This window comes from Schistocerca nitens, chromosome 2 (assembly GCF_023898315.1).
Source record: "Schistocerca nitens isolate TAMUIC-IGC-003100 chromosome 2, iqSchNite1.1, whole genome shotgun sequence".
NCBI lineage: Eukaryota > Metazoa > Arthropoda > Insecta > Orthoptera > Acrididae > Schistocerca > Schistocerca nitens.
Window position 1 is genome coordinate 761,425,667 of NC_064615.1, and position 22,609 is coordinate 761,448,275.

General features: G+C 41.4%; 1 protein-coding gene across 1 annotated transcript in view; it reads right to left on the reverse strand.

The window, feature by feature from the left end:
• LOC126236989 (circadian clock-controlled protein daywake-like) overlaps positions 1-22,609 on the reverse strand; it is a 122,144-nt gene that overhangs the window by 15,821 nt on the left and 83,714 nt on the right. Inside the window, exons 2-3 of the mRNA XM_049946714.1 lie at positions 14,289-14,381; positions 6,830-6,977 (exon numbers count right to left, since the gene is read on the reverse strand). Of these exons, the coding sequence (XP_049802671.1) occupies positions 6,830-6,977; positions 14,289-14,381 (241 nt within the window). The remainder of the gene's footprint in view (positions 1-6,829; positions 6,978-14,288; positions 14,382-22,609) is intronic.

The following is a 22,609-nucleotide window of genomic DNA, read 5'->3' on the forward strand; positions in this document are numbered from 1 at the left end:
TTAGCCTCGTGATGCCAATTGAGGAGCTACTCGACCGAATAGTAGCGGCTCCTGTCAAAGAAAACCATCTTAACGACCGGGAGAGCGGTGTAGCCACACTCAGAGCAATCGCAATCTGTGCCTGTGTGAATTGTAGTCCTCAGGGGCACAGTCCGAACTTTTAGTCCCTGGGAAAGCCAGATGGTGGCAGCCACTGCGCGACACGAGGCCGACAGCGGCTTCCACGTGCTTTTCGATATTCGAGTCACGTGAGTACGAAGGACACTCGATTCGCAAGGCGTTCTCTCTGTCACCAGTGTCGCGCTGGTATGGACGATCGCATGAGTTATGAATGGATCCGTGGCCCACTCCATCACGGAAACGTTGAATATGTCAGTTGTATCGATAAAATGCTGTTTTCCTGTGACCAACTGTGTTGTGGAAAATCGTTTGGAAGAAGGAACTTATGGGTCGCTAGGGACTGAACAAAAGCTCGGTTTAGGGACGGACAGGTAGATAAATCACTTCTTTCGTCTTCAAAGGTACCAGCATATGTTTTAAGTGAATTAGGGAAAGTATGGAAAAAAATCTAAATCTGGGTTACAGGAAATACATTCGCAGTTGCGAATACGAACGACATCAAGTGTGTAAGGGATTAACGACACTGAAAATTTGTTCCGAACCGGGAATCGAACGTGGATTTCCCACTTTACGAGAGCGGTCGCCTTAACTGCTTAGGTTATCCGTGCACGACCTACGGCGAGACCCAAACTTCCCTGTGTCGTCGTTCGTGTGGCACAACCTGTACTCTTACACGCACTATGTAGATCTCTTACAGGTGAGAGGAAGTCGCTGCCTGGTATCGGCGGATAAGTACGATACTGCAGTGCCTGTTTTGTTAAGAGGAACGACTTAATGTTCCTTCGCGCTCATGCATGTCCGACGGAGCATTGCATCGTTTCTCTTAACAAAACAGGCACTGCAGTATCGTAGATCTGGATTGCTGAACGGGCATTTTAACCGTCATCCTCCCGATTGCGAGGACAGTGTTTCGACATGTGCACCTCACTCTAAGTGTCGACTGGAGGTCTCGCATTCATCGCTATACCTGCTGTGACAGAGTCAACATGTTCTGAGCAATTGTCAGCTTCCAGTATCTTCTGAGTATGCTGACATGTTGACAGTTCTCACTACGTCATTCTGGGTCTGCTCATTGCAAATGTAATTTATCTACGGGAACTGTCCTGCCCCATTGTAATTGTTCCTAATAACAATGTCCAATATAGCCCTGAAATTTGGCAAAGTGGTGGGAGGGTATCAACGTAACTTGTAGCGCTTCAGATTATACACCTAGAAACTGTGCACTCATCATGTGAAGTTTCTGGAAGACACGCGGATAGCGGATGGATTATCTAGGTTATAAACTATTTACGCAAGAATAGTGGACACTTTCCTTTTCTTCAGGTGGGCTGCGTACTAATTGGCTCAAAGGTGCCATTCCCATGTAGTCTTCTAATAAAAAGTATCTCCAATCGTGATCACACCAGCTGCTCTTCGATACTCAAAATCATTTTGGTAACATCTGTAGCACTCTTCCACTGTCGGCAAAACAATTGATTACTTTGGACTTCGACAATCTCCGGTGGTGTCGCTGCCTACTAACTGCAGCTGGCTGAATTTCCTTGGTACTATCATAGCGTTTAGCTCTCGAGGACATCGCCATTGCTATTCACGCATGTGCTGTGTGTTGCTGAAATGCAATTATAAGTCTGTCACTACGGTTATTTCATGGCAGCTATCAAAGAGAGTAAGTCAAAATTCTGTTTGTCAATGGCTTGATGATATGTGGGCTACAAAGCCTCCACTGAGTGATGGATAACTGATGTATTGTGAATGATGCTACAATTGACCCGCTGTGGACACTGTCTTAAAATGTCTCCGTCTGTGCGGTTGCTCGAGACATCAGTGTGCTCTGGAAAGAGCCGTTAGAATACAATAGCTCCGCCACTCGAGCCTACAATTCAACCTATTATACACCAATGAGACAAAGGCGAGAATAAAATATAGTTGCAAGACTGGCATTAAAATTGTGGGTAAAAGGTGACCTTGCTCTACTCAGTTAGAGGGAGAAGAATTACGCTATTTCTTGAATGGAATGAACAGTTTAATAAGCACACATTATAGATTGATAGTAGACGGAAGAAACACGAAAAGTAATGAGGAGTAGAAGAAATTAACGATAAGCGTAAGAAAGTTGGTGACACCGGAGTTAACGGAGGCGAGGAGTTCCGTTATCTTGGAAGCAAAATAACACATGATGGACAAAGCGAGGAGCATGTAAGAAGCACACTAGCACAAGCAGAGCGGACATACCTGGCCAATAGAAGTCTATTGGTTTCAAACATAGATCTTAATTTGAGAAAGCAATTTCTGAAAATGTACATCAGCACAACATTGCATGGTAGTGAAGCATGGACTGTGGGAACTCCGGGAAAGAAGAGAATCAAAGCATTTGAGAATTGATGATATGGTGGGATGTTGAAAATTTGGTGGACTGCGAAGATGAGGTAGGAGGACGCTCCGCAGAGTCGGTGAAGAAAGGATCATATGGAAAACGCTAACAAAAAGAAGCGACACGATGGTAGGACATATGGTTAGACATCAAGTAATCACCTCCATGGTACCACAGGGGGCTGTGGAGGGTAAACATTGTGACGTAAGACAAGAGGCTGGAATACATACAACAAGTAATTGAGGACTTAGTGTGCAGCTACTACTCTGAAATGAAGAGGTTGCTACAAGAGAGGAATTAGTGACGGTCCTCATCGAATCATTCAGAAGATAGAGGGAAGAAAGCACTACCAGAGCAGAACCATCTTATGGCTGCCTGACTGCACCGGTCTGTATTATTCAGACAAGCAGACTGGGTTCTTCACGGACGACTTTATCCCACCGAGATTCACCATTACGAGAAATGACTAAACATTCAGTCCATTGAAGATGCTGAAATATTCCAGTATGACTTCTCGTGAACATGACCTGAGACAACTAACAAGAACTGTACAGATCAGCTGGAGGGGAAAGCTAACATGAGATTATCGTTTAGCTGTCAGAGGAATCTGACATGCAGTGTAGTTAAGTAGGATTGATAAAAAGGGCAGCAGTAACTCCTGCCTTGGGTTTCCGAAGTATCTCATATTTTATAACATGAGAGATGGACATTTGGTTGTTTCAAGTTTACTGTCAGATATTGGTTCAAATGGCTCTAAGCACTGTGGGACTTAACATCTGAGGTCGTCAGTCCCCTCGACTTAGAACTATTTAGACCTAACTAACCTAAGGACATCACACACATCCATGCCCGAGGCAGGATTCGAACCTGCGACCGGAGCAGACTGAAGCGCCTAGAACAGCTCGGCCACAGCGGCCGGCACTGTCAGATATTGGTTCGGCGCAAACTACATGAGGTCATTCCTGTTGGATGTTAATAAACCTATCCTCCTCCTGCTTCTGGCAGGATGTACTGTTAAACGACTTGAGACTATGGATTGAGCAAAGTCTTAAATTTGCTTCTGGCTGTATGAAGAACTTCACTATGTAATTGGCATTAAAGAAGTTCAGTGTGCTATGTAGTTGAATATTGTGATTAACATAAAATACAAAGAGAAGAAATACTAAAAAGAATACTTTAGTAAAGAAATCTAGATAAAATCTCAATCAGTGTGGGTGTGCTGCATTTTCTCGGTTTAGAATGCTCTACAAATTGTTTATTAGCACAAAAATTGTAGTTAGATGAAGGGACGAGTTAATATGACGTGTTGAGGAATCCGGAAACAGTTAATTTCGCAGTAGAAAAAAATAAAAGGAAGGACGCTTAAGGTTTACATACCGTTGTTAAAAATGGAGGAGAAGTTCACAATTGGAATGTGATCTGTAGTGTCTTTTTGGACGGAAATATTCGGGGATTTGCCCTAATCAATTTATGAGAATCACGAGAAACATAAATCAGGGCGGTCACACGGTGTTCTGAATCCCGTTCCTTCTACCTGAGAGTTAACACTGCATCTTATCGGTGGAAAAACTAGTAGCGGCTAAAATTACAAGGCTAAAAAAAAATTGAATATTATATCATATTTCAGAAATCTTTAGGACTATCTGATATATGCAGATAAAAAAATTGATAAAAGGTAGAAAGAGATGACAGAGCATATGGGAAGGTATCCCATGTGATCTAAAATTTCCTGGTGAATCACTGCAGACGCGTTATATAGTCTCGGTATGTGTGCCTTTGAGGTCCTCTCAACAAGTAGAATGGAGCGAGCTCTAACGGAGAGCCGGCCGGAGTGGCCGAGCGGTTCTAGGCGCTACAGTCTAGAGCTGCGCGACCGCTACGGTCGCAGATTCGAGTCCTGCCTCGGGCATGGATGTGTGTGATGTCCATACGTTAGTTAGGTTTAAGTAGCTCTAAGTTCTAGGGGACTGATGACCTTAGAAGTTAAGTCCCATAGTGCTCAGAGCCATTTGAACCATCTAACGGAGAATGACTGTTGGAGACTGTAAGTTAGACATTCCGCAAGACAGATGTCACTGTACTTGCCTATGCATACATACGACGTTATTTTGAAATGTAGACGTCTGGGAAGCAGTTGCTCTGATTATATAACTGGAAGGAATTGCTAAATCTTAAACGCGCACTGCATGAGCTATATGTAAGATGCTCTTATCATCTACTCCAAAGGAGTTCCGTTGCAACTTAGATACCCGTATGGAAGAGAACGACCTGAAAGAGGTGACAGGGATCTGTTTCTATGGTCGTGTAACTACTCAGAACTGCTTGTCAGAAGAACAAATTCCTTTGACGGAATGGGGGATTAGATGACGGTTTTACCAAGTAATGAGTCGCTGTACTTAATGCAAAACTCAAATGGGATACGTGTACCTGGCATTTACATAAATATGCTGTCGTAATGGAGAAATATGGTGTACGTAGTGTGATCAAATGGGAATATTTTTCCAAATATGATTACTTCTGGTCAATGGTACAACGGATGCAGGTGTCTATGACAATATTTCGGATAGTTACAGGTTTTCCACATTGAGGCATCGGGCTTCGTCTGCACCGGAATAATAGCCAGAATATTCCTGTAAAAGAGCATACACTGAATGGCCAAAGAAACAGGTGTAGACATGCGTATTGAAATACAGAGATATGTAACCAGGCAGAATACGGCGCTGCTGTCGTAACGCCTATATAAGACACAAAGTATCTCGCGTGGTTGTTAGATCGGTTACTGCCGCTATAATGGCAAGTTATCAAAATTTAAGTGAGTCTGAACGTGGGTTTATAGTCGGCGCACGGGTGATGTGACACAGCATCTTCGAGGCAGCGATGAAGTGGGGATTTTGCCATACAACTATTTCACGAGTGTACCATGAATATCATGAATCCGGTAAACATCAAATCTTCGACATCGCTGTGGCCGGAGAAATATCGTGCAAGAAAGGGAGCAACGACGACTGAAGAGAATCGTTCAACATGACAGAAGTGCTACCCTTCCTCAAATTGCTGCAGATTTCAATGCTGGGCCATCAACAAGTGTCAGCGTGCGAACCATTCAACGTAACATCATCGATATGGGCTTTTGGAGCCAAAGGCCCACACGTGTACTCTTGATGACTGGACGATACAAAGCATCACGCCTCGCCTGGGTCCGTCAACACCGACATTGGACTGTTGATGACTGGAAACATGTTGCGTGGTCGGACGAGTCTGGTTTCAAATTGTATCGAGTAGATCGACGTGTACGGGGATGGAGATAAGATCATGAATCGATGGACGCTGCATGTCAACAGGGGACTGTTGCAGGTGGTGGAGGCTTTAGAATGGAGTGGGCCTTGTGCAGTTGTAGTGATATGTGACCCCTGATACGTCTAGATACGACTCTGACAGGTGACACATACGTAAGCATCCTGTCTTACCACCTGCATCCATTCATGTTCATTGTGCATTCCGCCGGCCGCGGTGGTCTAGCGGTTCTAGGCGCGCAGTCCGGAACCGCGCGACTGCTACGGTCGCAGGTTCGAATCCTGCCTCAGACATGGATGTGTGTGATGTCCTTAGGTTAGTTAGGTTTAAGTAGTTCTAAGTTCTAGGGGACTGATGACCACAGATGTTGAGTCCCATAGTGCTCAGAGCCATTTGAACCATTGTGCATTCCGACGAACTTGGACATTTCCAACAGGACAATGCGACAGCACACTCGTTGAGGATTGCTATAGAGAGGCTCCTGGAACACTCTTCTGTGTTTAAACGCTTCCGCTGGCCACCAGACTCCCCAGACATGAACATTATTGAGCGTAATTGGGATGCCTTGCAACGTGCTGTTGAGAAGAGATATGCAACCCCTCGTACTCTTTCGCATTTATGGACAACCCTGCGGCATTCATGGTGTCAGTTCCCTCCAGCACTACTTCAGACATTAGTCGAGTCCATGCCACGTCGTGTCGCGGCACTTCTGCGTGCTCGCGGGGGCCCTACACGATATTAGGCAGGCGTACCAGGTTCTTTGGCTCTTCAGAGTATAATAATGTTGCTGCAAAGATAGTAATATGCATTCTGTGGTCTGGCCTGATAACTATAACGATGAAATAGGGTGTCGGTTGCGTGCCAAGTCAATACAGGAGACAAAGAGCTGGCAACGACTTTCATGAAAATTGCAATTATTTGTTTTTGATTTCAGTGACAAGAAAGCGTTGTGCAGCATTCAACGAAATGTGAATATTGAGATAGTGAGTATCCGGGGAGTTTCGGCTGGTATCGCTAGAAGCGCCGGTGTGGAGAGAGACGTACTTGACGGCGGATACGGTGTAGTTGCTGGCGCCGACGATGGTGACGTTGTGGAAGGCGGCGCGCACCCTCACCGCCCCGTTGCCGTTCTCCATGGAGAGCCGCGGGATCACCAGCGGCTCGATCGTGGGCACCGCCAGCTCCGGGATACCTGCGGGCAGCGAGACACGCGCTGGAGAGCTGGGCGCGCTTAGCCCGGGACTGACTGCAGCCAGCCGCCCACACATCCCACACACCACGCCCACAGTCGCTATCTAGGCGCCGCCTGTTTCTATAGAAGTAAAATATAATTATTTAAATAAAAAGCTTTTTAATACGACACGTTTTTAAGACAGACTAAAAAGTATAAAAGAATTTCCCCTAGCTCCATACAGATTCCTAACCCCATAGAGATGGTCCTGAAAATTTGTGCTTGTAAGCTTTTAATAGCTGCGAAATTATTTGTAGAATTAAAACCCAAAACATGGGGAACAAGCAACAGATAATGGCAACGAGGTGAACTATCCGCGGGTCCCAAGTTTTTCGTTTTAAATTCTACAAGTATTTGCACAGCTATTAAAGATCCACAAGCACAAATTCTCAAGGCTATCTTTATGGGATTAGGAATGTGTGTGGGGATAGGAGAATTTATTTTGTACCATTTAGTCCGTTTAAAAAAACATGTTTTATTAAAAGCCTAACTTCAATAAAAATAAAAGATATTTTGTTGCTTTCTGTTCACTAATTTAAGGGGCAGTGTACTACCTTTCTGTCAGCAATGATGTCGTCCACCAAGTCCGTAAAGGGCAGTTTCGGCACCGCAGACAACAGAGAACTCCGTTATTATGTATGACTCCCTCACGGTCTTAGTTATCTACCACTTTCCGGTTCTTATGGCCACACTGAAGATACAAGTTTTCTCTATGATAAGTTGGTACCAATCAGTTTCTCGAATGGAGAAACGAATTTGGTATCATAGTGCGGTGTAAGATGTTGGACGTAGATTGTTAAGCTGAATTTTGTTCTCAGGGTGACTGACAACCCGTTCTTATTCTATGTTATGAGAATGTCATATTTGCGCGAATTATTGCTTCATCGTACATCCCGTCATTGGCCTTTTTGGTAGTAGTGCGTTTTAAACGAAGTGCTACGTTAGCAACTTTTATTCTGTACTTGGGAGTCCGTATGTGTGCGTTTGTATGCCGCTGAGAGAGTACGTGCCGTTTTGGTTAAGACTGATAGACTCCAGTGACTCTAATTTTTGAAGATGTGTATAACAGAAAACCAGGTTCCAGAAAGACAGCGCATACATTGGTCTAGCACCTTCATCCCTTCTGTTGCCTTAGTAGCGATATTCGAAAAAAATTAAATGAGTAATTTATTAACAAGTGTTCTATTCTAATGTCTGTAATTTATGATAGATCTCAAATAAACGATATTCACTTAAAATACAGACAGAAAATACCCTTACCGAATGCAGCAGAGTTATGTTGAGAGCATTATGAGAATGATAGCAAAAACCCCAAACTAAGTAATCATCAAAGATATGCAAAAACTAAGTTCATATTGTAATCACAGAACACAAAATATTCACGAGCTCCAAAAAATTATAGTTCAACATAATGATTTACAAATTAACACGCAGTACAAAGAAGAGTAACTCATACTCTGTTTATCCACAGAGAGGAATTACAAGCTGAAAAATTTAGAGTCATACTCTGGAGCACGATCAGACCTCTCGAAATATGGCGCCTCTTCAGAAGCTAACATAGTGGCCTAGAATCAAACACCTCAATGATCGAATACCGCTAGTTAGCACAGACAGATCTGCCTCCTTTTAGAAGTACCAACAGTCGTCCCTTGAGCTATTCACTCCACTATCTCCACTTGACTCCTGTAGTATGCCCCTGTTGTCTGCTTCTCCATTGGATGAAGGCTGTTCCTACCAAAAATACATCGCTGTTACTTTCTACAGACATCATTTGATTCAACTCGACCAGTTCCCTCACTAAACTATCGTCTTACAACAATATTTAAATAACGAAATGTTATAAACATTCGGTCACACTCAGACCATTCACAATAAATGTAAACAAAGATTTGTTCATAAATAAATAATCCAGTATTCCTGCGCAAGTGCAAATGATAAATGACAACAGATTGTTGTTAAATATTGTTTAAACAATTGTTTAAGACTGCTTGTCAGAAGCAAATGACACTCTTTTACAAAGGTGGTGTCAGCTAATGCATGTGACTGACCACTTCTTAAATTACCATGATTTTCTACCATCAGTTGCAATTAATATTGAAATAAAGTTACCAGCAAATTGCTAAACTGTTCATTCCATAAACACAAAAGTATGACAAAATGTGAGGTGTTCATGCTGTATTCATTTGCAGTGTAATTGTGGGGAATACGATGTTCTGGCAAACATTGGCGTAATGTGAAGATATAAAAAAACGTAATAAATAAAGAAATAAAATAGATACAGGTACGTAGCTTCCAGAGATGATAGCTATAATGCAATGCTGTCATCTGAGATAACGTATGTTGAAATTGCATGAAGCATTTGGAGGTTGTTAATTCAGAAGTTCATTGTGAGATTGTTTATTGGCTGTGAAATATTCTGTAGTTTTAAAGAAATGAAAATATTTTTGTGTCATTGGATGTACCTCATTTTTCTGAGATCGCAGATGTATTTAGATCTGCCTTAATACATGACAGTGAATAATTATGGATTCTCAGAGAGCTGCAAGAAGCTATCTTTCAGTTTTTTGGAACGTAGCCGGCCCTCTTAAGCGATCGAAGCGTCGTCCGAATACCGGGACTTTCCCCACATGTGATCCTTTGGCGATGCCATGGCGCCTGGCCCGTCTGTCCTGGTTGCTTTGGCTTGCTCAGTCGCGGCACGTTTGCTGCTGCGGCCACGCTGCGTCCTGGGCCCCAGGCCCCCACAAGCAAATTCACATTACCTCCATCCAACGCAAGGTGGCCGAAACGCTCGACTACAGACGCGTAACGTTAAAGTCTGTTGTCATCTCCCCTTGATAAGCACTCCAAACGCTGCAACAATACTCTCAAATTCGTCACACTTAAACGAATTGACGTGCTCAATATGTTCAGCACTACTCTTATTTATCTATGTCGTAGATATTACCTCACGTTTATCCACATTTATTAGGTGAAGAGAAAAACTTTTGAAGTCTTTTTACATTCTTTTTTACAAGCATCCAATGACGACACTTTCCTGTGGACAATAGAGTCGACAGTGATCAATCTTGTAGTACTGCTGATAACATCCGGTAAATCGTTTATATATACTGAAGAAATCAGACTTCCTGTTACGCATACATGGGGCTCATACGATGTTACCTTCGTTTCTGTAGAATATTTGCCGACAATTATAACGCTTTGGGTTTTTTTATTGGAACATTCCTGGACTGTAACGGGGTGCACTCAGCATCGTGATACCAATTGAGGAGCTACTTGATCGAGTAGGTCACGAAAACTGACAACTGCGAGAGTGGTGTGCTGACCCCACGCCACTCCAGACCACATTCAGTGACGCCATTGGCGGAGGATGGCACGGCAGTTGGTCCGTACCGATGTGACCTCCAGGCGCATGGACCGAGTTTGCGTTTCCAGTCTTATATTTGCTAAGAGACTCCGTATAGTCGAATGTTGGTTAGTTGCCGGCGGAATGGCACAGCCTCGAACGCGTAGAAAGACGTCGTGTAATTAATTGGCTCGGTGTAGTGAACCAGAAAGTCGCTCGCGTCCGCTCCCGCATAGGGAACGAGTTCAATTGTCTACTGCTGGGACAGGACCTAGTTATCTGTGGTTGGTGTCGTGTGTTGTGCTGGGATCAGGATACGCGTGCTAGTGATAGCTGAGCAATATCGCAATCGCCTTGGCAGTATTTTCTCCTTCAACGGATTGAATTCCCTTTCAGAACCACTACTTGTGAGCCTTGTCACTCCCGCTATCTTATAATAGCGAAGCCGATATTAATTACAATGTACAAGGCAACTGCAAGATTTTTTTATTCTCACAGGGACTTTTAATGATCATCTTATCCGCATGTTAATGGAAGGTTTTTGTTGTATTACATGACGTTGACATAACCTAAGGCAGCGTGACGTAATGTTGACGTACGCTGACCAATCACAAGCTTGTTGTGACCTGTAAAAGTGCATTGCAATATCATACACGACAACCAATTGATCCTGGTGAATACGAAATTAGTGGTCAGCGAAAGGTTAATGCTTTACCCTAGTTTGATGCGCCAAGAAAACCGAGAATGTTTTATTCACTTTTAGAACATCATTCCTGCGCCCTACATTGCCAGTCACTCGTCACTTATGGGAGATATTCACTTGTAACAGTGGAGAAATGTGCAAGGCGATAGCACTCGGAACCAGTACAATGCAATGCATCGTTGTATCACTACCTTCTTTGAAGAGGGGAGGGCGTTACCTGCCTCTGAAATAGGACCTTCTGTTCAGTTTCACCAAATCTAGTGATTTCTCTACAATAACATGTCTTTGTTGCTCGGCTATCTTATCATGATCTTATTAAAGGTGATATAACATCTCCTTGTCGATTGGGGATTGCCACATTCGTCTGTGTATTGTATCAAACGGAACTGAATCCTATTAGCATTACTCATTCTGAGACGGAAATTTTATTAAAGCGTAATTATCTGTTCTGATTAGGCGATAGACTATGTGTACTTTGTTATGCTATGAAAATGTTCCCTCTATGGAAATTTGTATAATGTAATAAATTATTGTAAATTAATTTATCATGTGTTTTGCCTACTTAGCACTAAATATAATCTGTGTTAAAGTGAAACAGGGAAGACGAAGACAGTTGATAGAGGATCTGTGAGTTGGAAATGGAATATGCTGGAGTTCTTCGATTTTATGGGATTCGGTGGAAGTGAGTATGTGAAGGAGCAGTAATTTGGTCTGCGTCTGAGGAATGAGTATCAAACGAAGTGTCAATTGATATAGAAAAGGGTGAAATCGGTCCCGAGAGTTACGGCCGTGTGTTGAAATCTGTCGTGGTATTGGTGCGTGGTTGTGGTGCTGCTGTATACACTAACTGATGAATGCTATTTATTGCATACAAGGACAGTGCATATATTTAAAGGATGGTAAACTAGAGGAACGAGAACTGAAGAGTGGATAGAGGTGTTACCCTGTTGATGATTCGCGAGTGGGAAAGAACAGAAGATATTCAGAAAAACTTTAATGGCTGCTAGCATCTACGCCAAATTCAAGAAGCTACATAGCTGATTGACATTGTAGCAGGGCGTACAATAGGAATAGGTATAGAGGAATAACTGACGTTAAGAGTCAATAATAATATTGTCGGGAAAAGAACTATGTATGTTCTTTTCATGCCGGCCGTTGTGGCCGAGCGGTTCTAGGCGCTTCAGTCTGGAACCGGGCGACCGCTATGGTCGCAGGTTCGAATCCTGCCTCGGGCATGGATGTGTGTGACGTCCTTGGGTTAGTTAGGTTTAAGTAGTTCTAAGTTCTAGGGGTCTGATGACCTCAGAAGTGAGTCCCATAGTGCTCATAGCCATTTGAACCATTTTTTGTTCTTTTCATGGACTGTCAATGAGCTGTGCTGATAAAAGGAAAAACATCATGCTCACGTTCGAGTTACGGGACAAAAGTAAAGCTATTATTAACTGTTATTAATTGTAAGAGCATAGCACGAACTTGCATTGAAGCAAATCTGTAAATAAATGTGCACGCTTCCAACAAATATATTCAAGGAGGTGTGCATCCTCGAATACGACAATGTTGTGTTTCCCCGGATCATCAGCTCACATCCTATCCAGTGGCCTCCTTTGCGTTATTTAAAACTTTTATTCTTAATCTAGCGCTGTTCATAAGAAAGAATTTTGGATGTAATAATTTTTAACGAAATTTTAGCTTAAGTGCTGTTGAGACTCGTCATTTGTGGCACACTAAGACATGAGAGGAGCAGAGATCACGCAGCTTCCCGCCGCAGCCATTGGTGACGTCAGCAAGGTAAGAAGATATATCGCTGGTTGTTGATGAGAAGCAAACTGTCGCAGTATAGACACAAAGTCAGGTTTCCTAATAAGAATTACTGCAAATATATTAGAAACTTCTGATTGACCGAATGTGTTTTAATGTAGTGAATTAATTATTTAAAAAGAGGCTCAGGCCTAATAGTGGAATTTATTGTAAATCTAACCAGCCTAGCTGCCTGGGCTGTACAGCTAGCACAGGAAGCATCTCACAGGCGAAGCCTATTTAAACCAATATATACTATATAGTTAAATTCCAGATTAGTGTGAAGATCCTCGTATATCGTAATCCAGTCAATTTTATATTCTAATGCTGGATTAACGGTTGTTGCCTTCTTTCGCTGTTTAAAATATAGCCATATAAATGGTGAGCTACTAACTCAGAGTAATGAATAATAAATTTCGACAGTAACAGATTCGTTCACGTGACATGAACTCCAGACATAATAATTTTTATTCTTCGTTCCTGCATGTTTTTGCTACCGAAATTGTCATATGATTAATGTCTACCATAGTTTTATCTCCTATACATGTAGCGTGTTTGAATGAGTGATTAAACGTATGACTTGTATAGTCTACGCAGTTTAAAGAGCAGCTTATTTCAGTATAACAGGTTACTAAAGAGACTCCAGCAGTGGTCTTAGCGAAACATAGAGATTCTGCAGTACAGACAGTAGAAATTACTTAACAGAGATAGCAGGAAGCACAGAGGAAAATAAGTTAGCTATGTTTTAATACGAGCTAAATTACATACTTATTTTCATAGTACTTCTTATACAAGAATTTGTGTTTTAAACAGTACACAAAGAAATTATTTACAAACGAATGACGTCGCTACTGAAAAATGAAGGAGCCATCGAGATTACGTATAATGCGGGTTTCGTAAATTTAAGCCTTGTCCAATGCTCCTAATTTCGTTCGTAATATTATACGAGGCGCGTTCAATAGGCAACGCAACAAATTTTTTTCTCGGCCAATTTCGGTTGAAAAAATGTGGAAGTTGTTGTGCGACATCGTGTAATGTTCCCGCTTCGGCACCTACAGATTCATAAGTTCCGATAAGTGGCGGCAGTATACGTACTCTTCAAACGGAGGTCCATTCCAAACAGAGAGCTGTCATTGAGTTTCTTTTGGCGGAAAACCAGAGCATCGCAGATATTCATAAGCACTTGCAGAATGTCTACAAAAAGCACAGTGACTCGTTGGGCGAGGCGTCTGCCATCGCTGCCTCAAGGCCGTCGAAATATGGTGTATTAGAATCTTGAATAAAACCAACAGCTTACAGGAAAAAAGTGTTGAATTAATTATTGAACGCCCCTCGTATTATAACTGTGCAGTAGACGTCCGAAGGGAATGAATCTGCTTCAGAATCCTTCTCTGGAATGTGGTATTCTGGCACCTGTGCGACTTACCCTTGACGATGAAGGGTCGCAGGTGGTCGATGGCGCGCCCGATGCACGCGCTCAGCTCAGGGTCAGACCGCGCGCAAGGCCGCACGTACTCCGCTGCAACAAAGGCACCGCATACGAGATCACACACCAGCGCAACTCCACACACGAATATTTCAGTAGTAAGCGATACACACTGCCTTTGAGAGAAAGGTACTACAAATAATTGTTGGTCTAACTTATGACAGAGGAAGATGGGTTTGAGCTGTACACTGTCTGTTAAGATCCACTTATGGGAAGGATAGTAAACTCAGCCAGATCAGAATTTGCGCGGGATGTGGCACGGATAAGTGGTAAATAGTTAAAAGAGTATTAGATGGAAACATAAGTGGTCAAAGATGACGGAGTCAAAATTTTCAAATGTGTGCGAATTCCTAAGGGACCAAACTGCTGAGGTCATCGGTCCCTAGATTTATACACTACTTAAACTAACTTATGCTAAGAACAACACACACACACACACACACACACACACACACACACACACACACACACACACACACATGCCCGAGGGAGGACTCGAACCTCCGGCAGGAGGGCCGTGCAATCCGGGACAAGGCGCCTCTAACCGCACGGCCACTCCGCCCGGCATGACGGAGTCGACTGAGAACCAGACGGATAGTTGGAGTCATGGAGGATGTGACAGGACAGCATAAAGTTTCTTTGCGATCAAGCTTTTGAGTCCAAGAAAGACATGATACATACACTGGAAGGTATGAAGTAGTCTTTGTCTATAATGACAATAATTTGACTATTTTTTTTACAAGTTTCTCTTTATTGTGTTCATAGAATCACGACGTGCACAGTCTGTTCAATAACCTCCAAGATTGATTTTATTCATGGCGACTAAGCTACCTAAGAGCAATAACTACATTCGTAGCTTCCACTAACAAATGTTAACAACAAAAGCGCGTTCAACCAGGCAGTTGTGAGCAGACAGTGTAAAGCAGTGGACTGGACGTTCTACTGTAATACGTCACAAATCACAATGGAGCAGCGTCTCTAAACCAAGTGTGCAAGACATTCTGCAGAATATTTTAAAGAGGAAAAAAGCATGTGCAAAACTTGTCCCACACCCTTTGTATCCCGAAAAAAAGAACGACCCTTGGTCGCATGCTACGACTTGATTAAAATGCAAAATGCGCACAGTTTTTTCTAGACACGGTTGACGAGACTTGTTTATCAGTACGAACCTACCACAGAACGGCAAAGTGTAGAAATTCACATGAAGGGTCCACTCTTTGACAACATAACCGACATTCAAGCGGACGTGACGTTTCACATGGTTGTATGAAAGTTCTGTGCGCTATACTGAAGTCGAGAGGGGGCTATATAAAACACTTGAAACATTAAAATCTCCATCTTAACTTTGTTTTATGTTTTGTTAGTGCACAGGCCAACGAAAGTTTTTTTCAAGAACTTTTTTTACTTTGATAGCTGATCTTCATAGATTTTTATGAGCTGAATCCAAATCTAGCCTTAATCGCCCATACTTTTGGAGCAATATACTTTTTATTATATACTATAAAAATCATATGCTATAAGGTAAACGGGGAAATTAATGAAACGCTTTGTTACAACATAAGCATGGTTTGTATTTACAGTAAGCTACTCAAACCAATGATATGTGTTAATAGAGGTTTCACTTGCCAGCTGAAACTGGGTTGGATTTTCTTTCTCTTTTTTCTTTGAAGCTTCTTGTGTAGCTTTTTCTATGATGAGTTGCTTGCTGAACTTCTCGGTGAAGTGACCAACAGTAGTCCCCCATCATACTGGTGTTCCAGCGGCCTTAGTAGCGTTTTTCCATCACTAGTTTTGGATGAATCAATAAACAGCCTCTAGTCTTCCTTTTTGTATTCAATACAGACTGGGAATGTCTGAGCAGCACACTAAATCACCTTCTTGTTGAAAAAACTTGGAAAATTCCTGCTCTCTCTTTCTATACATGTATATGGTGGTTCCAACTGCCAGTAAATTCTTTTCTTTTAATCTAGAGCCAAGCAATTCAGCAATTCTTTCGTTAAGCCCAGATCCCTAACCAAATCGCTAAGCTCAGTATGAGTAAACAATTTGGGCTCTACACTTTCTGTATTACAATGGAATTCATCATCATCTGGTTCATCTAAATCAGATTGTACATCAGAAAATACTTCTGCTGGAATAGAATTTAAGTCATCTGTTGGTTCAGGAACTGGCAAATCTACACCATGCCCTACTGGTCAGATGGCGGACGGAAGGTAGGGTAGCTTATTACCTTCTTGTTTTTCGAATTATGACCAGTAATATCAACACTGCAAAAGTAGCAATCATCGGAATAATTTCTTGGCTCCCTTATCACAGGAACAGCAAATCTAAAGGCTTTTTTCTCCTTTATGGACCATTTTCTCATATCTTCAACACACACATAACTTACCTTACGCAGTGCCCAGGATTTATCTTGATCACCAAGTTTAGATACAAAGTATGATAGATAAACCTTTTTCACAAATTATTTGGTGTTTTTTAATCACAAATTCACCACAAATATAACAAAAACCGTTAGCAGAGTTTTTACAACCACGATTAGACATTGTACTGAGCACATGTACAGGAAACGACAAAGTGAGGTTAGGTTGACAGTAAACAAAACACCATCTGCTAACACAAAAATAGAATCGACCTTTTTTTGATAGCAAATGTTTTTCAACAGTGCTACCAACGTCATCTACATTCATTACACCTCCTTTTTAAACTATTTTAACTGTATAAAAGCTGTTAAGCTCTTTAAAAAATCGATTAATTTAATAAATTTAACTGTAAAATGTGAAGAAATGGTGGGTGATACAGTTTTTTAAGTATCATATTTGGATTTACCACCCTAAAAAACATAAGAATAAGGTATTTTCAGCAAAAAAGTTTTTCCATCGTTGGCCTGTTAGCTAGAACAGATATAACTGTGCCTGAGACCAGAGAACTGAAGAACTAAGTATACGCAAGCTGGGCTGCAGGCTGAATACACTGACATGGTGGCTTCTAATTGGTAAAACTGGAACGGTCCGAAAAGCACTGCTAGATTGTCTCAGTCCTCCCTTAGAACTGTTTCGAAGTAGACGGTTGTGCTCTGCTGATGTAGGCTACAGAGATATAATTTTCATCCTTTCTTTAATTTGGTCTGAGTCAACTGAAAGCTAGGCCATGTCTTTAGCAGAAGCAAATTAAAAGTAACTCTTTCAGTAAGAAAGACACATTTCTTACATTTGAAGGCAACTGAGATTTATTTGTATTTGTGTCAACGAACATCATGCAAGCCTAGTTGTTTTACTGTTCATTTCTGATGGATCCTACATACGCCCACCGCCTAAGGTATGCTTGCAATTTCGAAATCAGAAATCAAACAAACGTCTCGAGAACTACTTTTCCACTGCGCTCAATTACATTTCAGCTTCTCCAAAGAAGGAAATAAGTATCACTTCTGGCATTGGCTCTGACTAACCTACGTTACCACCATCTTCATATATATATAGTTAAGGCTCACCGGCCATTTGACCATCTTCTTCTGTGCGGCTGCACAAACAGTGCCCGAACTCTTACGGGAATCGGTGGTAAAGCCGCGAGTAATGACTATGATGGGCAGGGGCACTGTGAATATAGTGCGGGACAATAAGTTGCGAATGTGGGTCTCACGGGAGGTGTGCCAGAGACAATTACCTGCAGTCGCACTGTCTGTCCTCGGTGGCTCAGATGGGTAGAGCGTCTGCCATGTAAGCGGCAGATCCCGGGTTCGAGTCCCGGTCGGGGCACACATTTTCATCTTTCCCCGTTGACTTATATCAACGCCTGTATGCAGCTAAGGGTATTCATGTCATTGTATTTCCTACAACACTTCTATGGTCAGCAAATATCAAAAATTTTCATGGCCTAGATTTCAGTTGACTCAGACCAAATTAAAGAAAGGATGAAAATTATATCTCTGTAGCCTACATCAGCAGAGCACAACCGTCTACTTCGAAACAGTTCTAAGGGAGGACTGAGACAATCTAGCAGTGCTTTTCGGACCGTTCCAGTTTTACCAATTAGAAGCCACCATGTCAGTGTATTCAGCCTGCAGCCCAGCTTGCGTATACTTAGTTCTTCAGTTCTCTGGTCTCAGGCACAGTTATATCTGTTCTAGCTAACAGGCCAACGATGGAAAAACTTTTTTGCTGAAAATACCTTATTCTTATGTTTTTTAGGGTGGTAAATCCAAATGTGATACTTAAAAAACTGTATCACCCACCATTTCTTCACATTTTACAGTTAAATTTATTAAATTAATCGATTTTTTAAAGAGCTTAACAGCTTTTATACAGTTAAAATAATTTAAAAAGGAGGTGTAATGAATGTAGATGACGTTGGTAGCACTGTTGAAAAACATTTGCTATCAAAAAAAGGTCGATTCTATTTTTGTGTTAGCAGATGGTGTTTTGTTTACTGTCAACCTAACCTCACTTTGTCGTTTCCTGTACATGTGCTCAGTACAATGTCTAATCGTGGTTGTAAAAACTCTGCTAACGGTTTTTGTTATATTTGTGGTGAATTTGTGATTAAAAAACACCAAATAATTTGTGAAAAAGGTTTATCTATCATACTTTGTATCTAAACTTGGTGATCAAGATAAATCCTGGGCGCTGCGTAAGGTAAGTTATGTGTGTGTTGAAGATATGAGAAAATGGTCCATAAAGGAGAAAAAAGCCTTTAGATTTGCTGTTCCTGTGATATGGGAGCCAAGAAATTATTCCGATGATTGCTACTTTTGCAGTGTTGATATTACTGGTCATAATTCGAAAAACAAGAAGGTAATAAGCTACCCTACCTTCCGTCCGCCATCTGACCAGTAGGGCATGGTGTAGATTTGCCAGTTCCTGAACCAACAGATGACTTAAATTCTATTCCAGCAGAAGTATTTTCTGATGTACAATCTGATTTAGATGAACCAGATGATGATGAATTCCATTGTAATACAGAAAGTGTAGAGCCCAAATTGTTTACTCATACTGAGCTTAGCGATTTGGTTAGGGATCTGGGCTTAACGAAAGAATTGCTGAATTGCTTGGCTCTAGATTAAAAGAAAAGAATTTACTGGCAGTTGGAACCACCATATACATGTATAGAAAGAGAGAGCAGGAATTTTCCAAGTTTTTTCAACAAGAAGGTGATTTAGTGTGCTGCTCAGACATTCCCAGTCTGTATTGAATACAAAAAGGAAGACTAGAGGCTGTTTATTGATTCATCCAAAACTAGTGATGGAAAAACGCTACTAAGGCCGCTGGAACACCAGTATGATGGGGGACTACTGTTGGTCACTTCACCGAGAAGTTCAGCAAGCAACTCATCATAGAAAAAGCTACACAAGAAGCTTCAAAGAAAAAAGAGAAAGAAAATCCAACCCAGTTTCAGCTGGCAAGTGAAACCTCTATTAACACATATCATTGGTTTGAGTAGCTTACTGTAAATACAAACCATGCTTATGTTGTAACAAAGCGTTTCATTAATTTCCCCGTTTACCTTATAGCATATGATTTTTATAGTATATAATAAAAAGTATATTGCTCCAAAAGTATGGGCGATTAAGGCTAGATTTGGATTCAGCTCATAAAAATCTATGAAGATCAGCTATCAAAGTAAAAAAAGTTCTTGAAAAAAACTTTCGTTGGCCTGTGCACTAACAAAACATAAAACAAAGTTAAGATGGAGATTTTAATGTTTCAAGTGTTTTATATAGCCCCCTCTCGACTTCAGTATAGCGCACAGAACTTTCATACAACCATGTGAAACGTCACGTCCGCTTGAATGTCGGTTATGTTGTCAAAGAGTGGACCCTTCATGTGAATTTCTACACTTTGCCGTTCTGTGGTAGGTTCGTACTGATAAACAAGTCTCGTCAACCGTGTCTAGAAAAAACTGTGCGCATTTTGCATTTTAATCAAGTCGTAGCATGCGACCAAGGGTCGTTCTTTTTTTCGGGATACAAAGGGTGTGGGACAAGTTTTGCACATGCTTTTTTCCTCTTTAAAATATTCTGCAGAATGTCTTGCACACTTGGTTTAGAGACGCTGCTCCATTGCGATTTGTGACGTATTACAGTAGAACGTCCAGTCCACTGCTTTACACTGTCTGCTCACAACTGCCTGGTTGAACGCGCTTTTGTTGTTAACATTTGTTAGTGGAAGCTACGAATGTAGTTATTGCTCTTAGGTAGCTTAGTTGCCATGAATAAAATCAATCTTGGAGGTTATTGAACAGACTGTGCACGTCGTGATTCTATGAACACAATAAAGAGAAACTTGTAAAAAAAAATAGACAAATTATTGTCATTATAGACAAAGACTACTTCATACCTTCCAGTGTATGTTTCATGTCTTTCTTAAATCATTTATGACGAAACACTAGTAGGTCGTTTGATTGAGGGCATAACGAATACTTCCCCCATTCTTCTCCAACAAAGTCAGACGTCAGTTCTCCAGCTTTCCGCTGTCGACTAGACAAAATTAATAGTTCCTTGTATAGTGTTTTGGTCCCTAATATATATGTGTGTGTGTTTGTGTGTGTACGTGCGAGCGCGCTTATATGAGCAATTTCTTAATTTCTATAAATAATTTCGTATTTCTTCGTCGTCAGATTTGGATCCCAACACTAAAAATGTAATAAATTTCATTTTATTACCAGCAGAATAGTACATCCTCTGTCTTGTTCACAGTAACTAACAGTTAATCTCACTGTACTGAAAGTAAGTTATGTGAAGAATTAGTATATTTCTTTTATGTAACCGAGCACATGTGTCACCTATAATCTCCAGATTCGTGATTGTGCCTCTTTAAACTTTTCATTTTCTTCTTAAATCCATACTTCTCATATGAGCCAATTCATGAACATGTTTAGAATGTAGAGTTTTCCAGTACATTCTCAGTGGAAATACTATACACTACGCTTCCTGTATTAGTTCTCCCCATAAACAGCTGTCACCCAAGGAATCCAAGGAATTCGTTTGGGGAACAGATTTTTCTAAAAGAAAAAGTCCTATTTCCCTATTTAGTCTGCTAGATTCTGTCATTCTCTGTACCTTTATAATTTAATGCTTAATTATTCTTAATAGCTACTTCCGTAGTCTAGAACAGTCTCTACTTACTCTTCTGCCCCATTTATACAGTTGTAAAAGTGTGGAAATTTATTTTTTGCATTACTTGTATTATCAAGGCAGTTGACTAGGCTAAGTCACTACAGTACTGCATTAGCCAATAAGCATATGTTATACCGTAACTGGGGATTCTGTGATAAATTTCTCAATTTTCCCCGCTTATTTAGAACACGTTTTGAGTTGCGTTTTAAATATTAACGTTATAACACGCAAATGGATTCGTGTTAACTGGTTAACTGCAAATGAATATAGAGCTTTTATATCAACAATTCTGTGGTTATGTGTGCATGCAACTGAGTAAATGCATTTCAGGTTTTGCCATATGATTTTAGTTATATTGAATTTATTGTCACACGCAGGGATAATTTTAAATCGTTAATAGTATTATTGGTAACGGTGAGATCTGTGTAGCTTTGTCGACTGAATGAAATGGTTCAAATGGCTCTGAGCACTATGGGACTTAACTTCTGAGGTCATCAGTCCCCTAGAACTTAGAACTACTTAAACCTAACTAACCTAAGGACATCACACACATCCATGCCCGAGGCAGGATTCGAACCTGCGACTGTAGCGGTCACGCGGTTCCAGACTGAAGCGCCTAGAATCGCACGGCCACACTGGCCGGCTCGACTGAATCTACTTGCACCAAAGCAACTGCGCTACCGCGAACGGTAGTGTAACAATTCGTATGTTAATAACCATAGTGATGGCATTTGGGTGGATAATTCTACACGGATGCGGAAATGCGGCGGAAAGTTGCTGAGTGGATTCCCTCTGGGAAATGGTCAGTCACTTTCTCCCAGTTAACAGCGACAGGAGTGATGTTTTTTCCTTCACCAGTACGTACGGTAAAGGTCAATTTCTACTTTGCCTCCAGAGGGACCTAAGAGGTTTCCCGGAGAGTTTTTCCATCGTCTCGCATCAGAGAACTGAACGGGAATCTTATGTATGATTATGTGCATCCGTTTGTTCACGTCAGCTTCGCACAGGTAGTACCAACGGAGCGCATCTGCACAACAGTCAAAATAGTGTGTGTTTCAAATATTTATGCGATATCACAAACTATCGATATCTTCCATACGAATGAAGATAGGAGCATGTTGGTGAATTTCAAGTTACGTTTCTCAAGTAA